General features: G+C 37.7%; 1 protein-coding gene across 1 annotated transcript; it reads left to right on the forward strand.

Annotated features, from left to right (window-relative positions):
• The first annotated feature begins 1,469 nt into the window (after positions 1-1,469).
• Positions 1,470-9,819, forward strand: LOC127873843 (NF-kappa-B inhibitor alpha-like). The gene is made up of 5 exons (XM_052417899.1): positions 1,470-2,105; positions 6,837-7,189; positions 7,426-7,514; positions 8,597-8,824; positions 9,224-9,819. The coding sequence occupies exons 1-5, from the start codon at positions 1,654-1,656 to the stop codon at positions 9,266-9,268; spliced, it is 1,167 nt and encodes a 388-aa protein (XP_052273859.1). The 5' UTR covers positions 1,470-1,653; the 3' UTR covers positions 9,269-9,819.
• The last annotated feature ends 688 nt before the right edge of the window (positions 9,820-10,507 follow it).

Genomic DNA, 10,507 nt, shown 5'->3' on the forward strand with positions numbered 1-10,507 from the left:
AGGCTTAGGATCATGAAACTTCATAAGTACATTGATCATGACTGGCAGATGACCTCTATATTTTCAGGTCACTAGGCCAAAGGTCAAGGTCACAGTGACAAAAAACGTATTCACTACAATTGACAGCCCATATGGGGGGCATGCATGTTTTACAAACAGCCCTTGTTATCTCATTATATATTTTGACCAATCAATGTAAGTAAGATTTATAGATCTATGCTTTCAGGTGAGTCACGACAATGGCAGTCAAAAATTAATTTTACAGTAGTACTTATTCAAAAGGTCAGAACCTAGCAAGATCAAATTAACAATAGGTCCTACTTTTGTGCAAGTACTTTTGATAAATGCTTTTTTTTATTAAGACTTAACAAGAACTGCACTAGAATCATTTGACAAATCTTCATTGTTGAAGCAACAAAATATTATATAATGCTTCAGCATTGAAAGGAAAATCATTAATATAAAAAATACTTATAAATAAATTATAATACTTATAATAATTATAGACTAGTTATAGTAATTGATGAGTATAATACACAAAATGTTAATTTATGACAAACTTTTAAGATGGAAAATGTTCGTGATATTTAGATATAAATACACCGAATTTTTAACATAAAAATAAATTAATTATCAACCAAATCATTTATTTGAGTAAAACATTTTATTTGTTTTCCTGTCAACTAAGGTCTTTTAAGCCAGTACTGCCATCGGTATTGATTTTGTGTATTTTATAAATATTCCATTGACATTGTTCGATTCTCTCCCTCAAGCTGAACACATATCCACTGTTTAACATCGCGAAATGTTATGGATCTACTTTCACTTTCGTTTTGGATAATTTTGTAACCGCCGTTAATTCATTTTCAAACGTGCTCAATGTTATTGTGAAATACTATTGGACAAGTAAGCTATTTGTAAAATATATGAAAATTTCACAGCAAATAAACTTTGAAAGTGCAATTTTCGTCTAAATTCCGGTAAACGTTGCATCAGATTGATCTCAAACTACAATCTCTTTTGGACAACGGTTTCCTCATTGTATTTTTAAAGCAAAGAAACAACAACTCTTCTCAATCTATATTACGGAAGAATCCGGTGAGAGTCGATGTATAACGAAGGACAACTGGCGGTGCACTCGATTTATTTCATCAATCTGAATGCATCGGACACACTCTGGATCAGCAGACGATTTATTTCATACGGAGGAATCCGAGATAGCCGATGTATCACGATTGGCATCGGACAGTGGGCTACACCAATCTGAACGCATCGGACAGTGGGCTACACGATCGCCGATATGGCGGAATTGTCCGAGGAGTCCCGATTGTGGGCTACACCACACCGATCGCCGATATGGCGGAATTGTCCGAGGTGTCCCGATTGTTATTTCATAAAACAATCTTATCTTACGGAGGAATCCGAGATAGCCGGTGTATCACGATTGCTGGCGGTGGTCACGATAAAATTGGAAATCCCCATGTCATGCGCAGTAAGCGCATAGGAAATTCCGTTGTTATTTCCAACACGACATTCTAGAAAGCTTTACAATTACTAAAAGTTAAATTATTGATAACATATGTGCACCAAATTATAAAGGAAATAATTTACAGTGTTTGAATTTCTTTCAGTTAAGGATTTTGAACAATAAACATGAACTTAGATTCGGACGACGTAGAAGTGGACGGGGAGTTACCGACCCGCAATTTGCATGTAACAGCTAGAAAGAGAAATGACTGCGTGCCATTCAAAGATCAGAGTGATGTGTTGGACAAATCTAGGCAAAATCGTGGCTTGAAAGTTACGACAGAACATGCATATAGTAACCAAAACGAAATATATGACTCTGGAATACACAGTGATTTTATCCCTTCGCAGTCTTCAGACGAAGTTCACAGTGCAGAAACACTGAAGTCTCTAAAGTCATTGACACTGTCAGATGAACCAAAATTTGAGGCTGTTGATGACGGCATAGGGTCGCTGCGGTTATCGAAGTCCCCCGACCCCCCACGGGACCCGGAAGCAGACAAGGCTGAGTCCGAGAGCATACAGCAGTACTTAGCGTTTGTGGAGGATACTTTTAATCAGGATGAAGATGGCGACACGTAGGAAACAATTTGTGACATTTCTCCTGTACAATACTGATATTTAGACATATGACAGGGACCTGTAGGAAACATAGTCTACATACTATAAATATATATTTATAGTATTTAGAGTATTTTTCTGTGCCTTTAACTGTATAGTAGCTAGAGCTCTGGTCGACAATTTTGAGCCGCTTTTTGAACGGACAATAGGCCTATTCTTTACCCAGCGAATTTAGCCCCATATATATATATAAAGTACGGAGCATTATTAGTTTAAGAATCGATGGGCTCTTGTTTCGCTGTGATGTCGAACTGTTTAATATTAGTTATTATGTGAGAATTACGTGTACATTTGTCGGTACGCTTATAAGGGGAATTCCGTTGACGAACAGGTTTCAATGTGCTTTGTAATCATGTGTTTATCCAATAGCGGCGCAGATAAAACTGGTAGTGTTTACTTGCCGACAATGAACGCGGTGCTTGCGCACGTACTGATAACGTGTATAGCTTATTAGATCACTGCGTGGTGAACAGGGGACTTTAAAGATATGTAATTGTAATATTTGTATCAATATGCTGATGTCAGAAAAAGCAAGAGTAACCGGAATTTAAGAAGAAGAAAAAACAGTTCGACTCGTTCCGCTCCGTTGATCTTTAAGTGGTTACTGACGCTCGAGTGGTCATTGTCGGCTCGGGTTCTACATATATGTACCCCGAGTACGATAAATATACTTAATCGTATCCGATCGATTTTAGACTGTACCCGAGTTGTATTTCCGTACAAAATCCGATGTCGTTAGAGCGCTACCGATTATTTTAAACAAACTTCTGTTTAAAAAAACTGCATCAAAATTCTTTTTGGGTACGAGTTTCAATAACATAAAGGCCGTTTTACAGAAAAACAGAAATGTAAATTAATTTTTTTTAAAGCCGACAACGACCGATTAAGCGTTAAATGTCCTGGGTACGTTTATGTATATTTACCCTACCCGGGTACATATGTAAGTATAATTAAGAGTACCCGGGGTACATGTAAGTAGTACCCGAGCCGACAATGGCCAATCGAGCATTGGTCATTTTTGTCTCGGGTACTACTTACATGTAACCCGGGTGAGCCGACAATGACCAATCAAGATTTGTCATTGTCGTCTCGGGTACTACTTACATGTATCCCGGGTACTCGATTGGTCATTGTCGGCTTGGGTATCACTTACATGTACCCCGGGTACTCTTAAGTACACTTACATGTACCCCGGGTACGGTAATATACTAAAGCGTACCCGGGTATTTTTACGCTAAATCGGTAGTTGTCGGCTATTTTTGTTAATTTATTATGTTCACATTTATGTCAATTTTCTGTTAAATGGCCTCTATATAATCGAAACTCATACTCAAAAAGCATGTTGATGCATTTTTTTTAAGAGAAGTTTGTTAAAGATAAACAATATCGTTTAACGGTAATCAGTAGCGCGTTTTTCGACATCGGATTTTAGGCGGGAATAATACTCGGGTACTGTCTAATCTCGACCGGATACGTTCAAGCATATTTACTGTGCCTGGGGTACATGTAAGTATACTTAAGAGTACCCGGGGTACATGTAAGTAGTACCCAAGCCGACATTGACCAATCGAGCGTTACTGACACATTTTATTGTCCCAATTGAATGTTCTTAAATAATGCCGCACACCATTGGTATGTGAACATTATCATCTCCACAATAATTGTGTTTAGTGAGTATTTGCATTTTGAAATGCATAAACTTCCTTGAGCCGGTTCAAACTGGTTTGATATTTTTGACTTTCGTACATAACTTCGTAGAACACGACTCGAGTGACATGGTGTGATCTTTTAGCATGTTATGTAGAATTAAGTATCCAGTTTATAAATTACACAGATATGTGTTTTACCATCATTGAAATACGTGCCAACAAAATCAAACAAAGTGTGTTTTCAATAACACCGATCAAATGCATTTTGAAGTGGGTTTCACGGGGGGTTTCAAGTACTGTCTATATGTAGGCTATGTTTCAATACATAGGATGGTAAATACAAGAATGACAACTTTTTAAGAATATGCATTTCGACAGTTTTTTTAAACAGTCAAACGACATAAACGATGTAGTTTTACAAGAAAGTTTTACAGCAATGTTATTTAAAATAAAGACTTGCAACGTTTTTACTTATGTCCAAGGAAGTCGTTTATTATGGTAAGGAATTTTCGCTCCTTTTCGAAAAGAGCGTAAAGAGGTGACGCGAAGCAGAATGCAATCTATGCATATTTTATGAAATATTTGGAGTAGAATTTCTAGGTTAGCATTAATATAATATTGGTTTTCAAATAAGATGAACATTAATGTTTTGAAAGGCTATGACACACATTTAATTATGTAGAGTGACATGAGTAAACATGCTAAAGGAATGGCCAATTTGCCAAATCAATAAATATAACCTTTGTAATTATTGGATAATTTAAAAAAGTATACATGTATTAAGTCAATCAATACAAACTTTCGTAAACTACATTATCAATGTGTTTTACTTAAAAACAAAGCTATAACCTAATTGCAATATTTTACGCGTATATTCTTCCTTATTTCATATTTGAGGCGCTAATTTTTCAAGACATAGAAAATTAAGAGCGTTTTCCCAATTTTGGCTTAAAAGGCACTGGTGACATATAAACCCCATTGATTAAGGTCATTTTTAACGCATGTTAATAAGAGGTCAAACCAGACGCATGTTAATAAGAGGTAAAACCAGTTTTCACGGAGATCCGAATGACCACTATTACCAGGAATTAAGCCCATACATTGACAAAGTCTATGTTCGGGGAACATCAATAATCCGTCCACGATGATCATGTATGTTCCCCGATTATAAGCTTTGTCAATGATTTATATTGGTTTTTGTTCAGTACGCAACAGATGACCGAACCGGTAAGCTCATACAACTTAAAGAACAAAATTCATAAAAAAAATTATAATGGAAATTTGAGAACTGTGTATTCTTACTTCTAAAATATCTGTGTATAGGCATTTGATTAGGACGTTGTAATTAATATGTTTTTATTTCAATATTATCAGTTGCACATACTGATGCAAGTCCTGGTGCATTTGTAATCAAAACTTTTGCACAGAAGTGGCTCTTTAGATCACAGGAGGGAATCCTGTTTTTTTTAATTTTTTTTATGCCCCCCCCCCCCCCCCCAAAAAAAAAATGGGGGGGGATATAGTCGCCGTTCGTCTGTCCGTCCGTGTGTCCGTCCGTCCGTCCGTGCACAATTTTTGTCCGGGCTATTTCTGAGCAACTAATTTCCGGAATTCAATGAAACTTTATGGGAAGCTTCACTACCAAGAGGAGATGTGCATATTATTAGCCGGTTCTGGTCGGATGATTTTTCACAGAGTTATGGCCCTTTGAAATTTTCCATTAACTGTACATATAGTGCAATTCTTGTCCGGGCTATTTCTCAGCAACTAATGACCGGAATTCAATGAAACTTTATGGGAAGCTACACTACCAAGAGGAGATGTGCATATTATCAGCGGGTTCTGGTCGGATGATTTTTCACAGAGTTATGGCCCTTTGAAATTTTCCATTGTACATATAGTGCAATTCTTGTCCGAGCTATTTCTCAGCAACTTATTACGGGAATTCAATGAAACTTTATGGGAAGCTTCACTACCAACAGGAGATGTGCATATAATCAGCCGGTTATGGTCGGATGATTTTTCACAGAGTTATGGCCCTTTGAAATTTTCCATAGTACATATAGTGCAATTCTTGTCTGAGCTATTTCTCAGCAACTTATCACGGGAATTCAATGAAACTTTATGGGAAGCTTCACTACCAACAGGAGATGGGCATATTATCAGCCGGTTATGGTCGGATGATTTTTCACAGAGTTATGGCCCTTTGAAATTTTCTATAAACTGTACATATAGTGCAATTCTTGTCCGGGCTATTTCTCCCCAACTACTGACTGGACTTCAATGAAGCTTTATGGGAAGCTTAACTACCTTGAGGAGATGCGCATGTTATAAGTGGGTTCTGGTAAGATGATTTATTTAGAGAGTTATGGCCCTTTGATATTTTAAGTTGCTAAACCATCCATCGTATTATTTTGTCCAAAGTTATGTCCCTCAAGACGTTTCCTTTTATCTGAATATATAGTGCAATATTGTGACAAAAAAAAACTTTGGGGAGCATCACCCGTCTCCGACGGTTTCTTGTTTTATATATGCTATAAAAGAATATATTATAGCATATATATAAAAAATAAAAATAAAATACGGGATTACCTCCTGTGATTTAGATGAATTTAGATGCATGAGTACTTCGAAATTTTTGTGTGTCCCAGCACTCTCGCTCAATTAGTTGCCTAGACTGTCGACTGTTGCAATTTCAATTGATTAAGTGTGTACTTCAAAATATTCAATTTTGGTCTTGTTATGTGTGTGTTTGGGGGTGGGGGTAGCCAAAGTACCGGAGGAAACCCTATCCGATATGGTGACCACCAACCAGGCTCACATTCGCCGAGAGCGGGGATTGAACCCGGGTCGCCTGGACAAAAAGCGCGTGTGTCAACTATTGCACTAACTAGACAGCCAACTGATATTACAAATAAAGCGTATTTAATATGTATGTTGTCATCTTAAAATTAAGTTGCATATAACAAAGTAACTGTAAGTCTTAAAAAACATAGTAAAGAGTTTTTCAACGTTTACAATACCAACTTTCTCTTTCAGGCGACTACACAAGTTCATTATCTTCTTGCTCAGTGAGCCGTCGATAAACATCATAGATTGGGCACCGAATACTCACGTTCTCAACATCAAGAATGACCACGGTCAGACGGCCCTGCACCTTGCGGTGATTACGCGGCAGGCGGCGGTGGCACGGCGCTTAATGACGGCCGGGGCACAGGTGGACCCCCGGGACTGCCGGGGTAACACGCCTCTCCATATCGCATGCAAGCTCGGTTACGATGACATTGCCTCATATTTACTGCAGCCTATCCAACATTCAGAGATAGCAAGGAACATAGAACCCATCGCCTACCAGAAAATCCCACAAGACTTGGATGTGCGGAATTACGATGGTAACCTTAACCTTCTTATACGTGTATAGCTTTTTTCGACGCTTATTAATTAATGTTAACATTAATATTTTTTTACATGATCATATAAGTTAATCGATTTAATGCTTATTTGTAACCATTTTAACAGTTACCAATATGTGATCTGTTACTGGTGTTACAATATGTACACCGGTATTAAATCTGGTCACCCTGCATTTTGTTTTTCCCCATGTTCATACGTGACGCTGTTGTTTCAGGTCAGACGTTCGTACACGTGGCAGTGGAGGAAGGGCATGTGCACGTGCTCGACTTGCTGTTGCGCAACGAGGCGGACATAAACGCCAGGGTCAGTACTTGTAGGCAATAATGGCACAGCCTATAAACGATTTGAAAACCTATTGCAATATGTCGTACACAAACTTTATAAGCAAGCACAGAAGTCCTTTAATGATCTCCAGTAGGTCGTACAATATTTTGATTCACACTGGTTGCATTTCGAGCGTAAACTACATTTGTATAGTAAAATGTGCATGTTTTGTGTACACATGTGAAGTTAACATACCAGAGTGGTATAATTTGAAATGTTTTGCCCTTAAAAAGTTATGAAAAAAAAATTGTATTACAAATTTGTCCTGATTTTCCGTAATTGACATGTGACTGATAATATGACATTCTTGCTGAAACATGTCCATATAGTTTTAAAAATCTACTGTTGATAAAAGGACGATTTTTTCAACAATACAAGTGTTGTTAATATGTAAATTGGTGTTTGTTATTTATTATGAAATCTTGCGATTTCCTGAAGCACGAGTTTTTATGTATATTAACTATTATTGCAATCAACATCTTGGTCGTTTATACTCGGTGAGTTAGCCCGCCTATGTCCGTATTTTGAACTAAAGAACGTACGTAGATAGTTTATCACACAATTTTATGAAGACCGTATAAAATTTCATTTTAAAGTTTCGGCATGTTCTTAACAATATTACATACTGTGAAACTGGTATTTGAGCTGGTTTTTAAATGAAACGCAGGCAGTACTTGTAATATGATATATGTTGTTTGTTGTTGTTGTTTGTTGTTGTTGTTTGTTGTTGTGTTTTTGGGGGGAGAGGTAGGGTAACCAGTAAAGTAAAGAGGCTAAACAATTTTTAGAAAATAAAGCATGCCATATGTTTGAAAACATGTTAAAATGTGTTGTCGTAGATAACCGTGTATTTGTTTGGTTTGTGGAGGACCTACGTTGTTTCAAACGAACAGTATGTGCCGTAAGTTACTTTTGAACAAATACCCCCAAGTAATGTTTATGGAGATGTAAGTCATCAAATATCAATTATTTTGAAGATGTAGCCCTTCTGCAACACATACTTGAATCTCATTTTGCTGTACGCATGCGTTTCGTAGTCCGCTCATGTCACCCTGTTATAGGACGGGAAGAGTGGACGCACCGTGCTGCACTACGCCGCGGAGTCCGGCAACATGAGCCTGCTTGCATTCCTGATTGCGTGCCGGGGCATTGATGTGAACGCGCTTACCTACAGCCGCCAGACACCGGTAATGCTCGCTAAGGGGCGGGGCCACTCTGACGTTGTGCGCATCTTGAGGGATGCTGGGGCCCTGTATGAGGAGTCAGGCGAATCCGAGGAGGAGTCCATGGTAAGAACTGATGCTGTATACACCTTACATATACCACGTGTTATCTGTGTGTACTTGTATTTATATGTGGCTCTCAGTATTGACTGGTTATGAATTTTATTCATATAAGTAGTGGGTGAGACGTGTATGGTGTTTTTAATTTTGATGTGTTATCAATCGTATCTAATAAGATAATTTCCAACTGTCAAACATGTTATCCCATCAATCAAAAAGCCCTTGACTTAAAATAGTGTACACTATTTGTTATTTTTACGTATCTAAACGTAACCAAAAATTTCAGCTGTATCACAACTAGTGTAAAATGTATGTTGTTTGGTTTAGTTTTGACCACAATCATATTTGAAATTAGCAGAATGCAGGTCTTTGTTTCACTGTCCGGTAAAACTTGTTTTCTATCAGGATGACGAACCTGTTGACTATAAGTTCAACGGCAATCCAGTATGAGGTGCGGCTGCTTACATCTCGTCGTCAATGAAGGAACTCATCCGCCAGTGACCCACATGGTCCCAGGGCCCGCCCTTGTTCCTGGCACCCTCAGGGAGAGGGAATGAAGTCCCGGCCCAGGGGTGGAATGAACACGGAACTGTGATTGGCGACTGAACTACTTGTCTATATCTATATGTAGTGAAGAGTGCATGAAGATTACTATGTGATCACCTAACTTCAATTTTAAAGTATATTAAAGTATGACGGTGATAAACAAATGTCAGAGGGTGTTGTTTGCCTCACATGTGATCCATAATTATTATTGACAATGTTAATAATTATCAATTACTCATTCATATTACGTAAATGTTCTTTGACTTTTGACCTCCGTCGTCAGTTTGAATCATATATTTATGTTAACTTTATATTCATTCATATGTATATATGCATTCTAAAGCAAATACCCCCACTCTCACTGTATAATATGTGTTGTTGTAAAAATTCTCGGAAGTCACAAAATTGTACTTAACATTTTATATACTTGGGTGAAAATAAAATTTTGCTCTGTTCTTTTCTGTCATTTTTTTTAGATCTCACCTAAGCATGCAGTGCTGAGGTTGAGCAGTTGTGATACCCTTTGTCCTATTTTGTGCGGTGAGTGTGTTGCGTGGTAAACTTTGAGCTCGGTTTCACTCTAAGGGCTACTTTTTCCATCCAATCTCAATTAAACTTGACAATATCCAGCCGAGTGCGAATCTGGGTCACATGCGTTCAAAAAATAGGTCAAAAGTTAGTCTAAAGAAAAAACTTGTTATCACACTACTCAAAAATGTTTATGTAACATGCGAGTCAATTTTTATTATTATTATTGAATATAGAATAAGCGCAGTATCTTCTCCCCTTCGACCATTGTGTACACACCGGTCTTACTGACCTGTGTACTAACGCGAAAGGAATTATGGGTAGCACTTCTTTTACGAGTGAAAGCGAAAGTAGGTCACTCAGGTAATCGTGCTTCTGGTTACGCATGCGCAATAAATTTCCTTCTATATTACATATAAAATACTTGAAGTTCGATATCAATTTTTACCATGATCAAGCGCATACCCACTATATCATCATACATCATTGGAAAGATTAATGCATAATCTTTTGAAAAAAATGCATGTCATTAAATTCTATACGCGCAAACTCAAAATATTTCCCTTAGAATAGGCAAACCGGTTTTGACAGCTGTGCAGACAACCATTTTGGGCT

This window comes from Dreissena polymorpha, chromosome 3 (assembly GCF_020536995.1).
Source record: "Dreissena polymorpha isolate Duluth1 chromosome 3, UMN_Dpol_1.0, whole genome shotgun sequence".
NCBI classification, from domain to species: Eukaryota; Metazoa; Mollusca; class Bivalvia; order Myida; family Dreissenidae; genus Dreissena; species Dreissena polymorpha.

What these genes read in the sequence shown, in the direction of transcription:
- LOC127873843 (XM_052417899.1), top strand. Translation starts at nt 1,654, where the DNA reads ATGAACTTAGATTCGGACGACGTAGAAGTGGACGGGGAGTTACCGACC. An exon ending in CAGGATGAAGATGGCGACAC is followed by an intron (nt 2,106 to 6,836) that starts GTAGGAAACAAT and finishes TTTCTCTTTCAG; the next exon opens with GCGACTACACAAGTTCATTA. An exon ending in AATCCGAGGAGGAGTCCATG is followed by an intron (nt 8,825 to 9,223) that starts GTAAGAACTGAT and finishes GTTTTCTATCAG; the next exon opens with GATGACGAACCTGTTGACTA.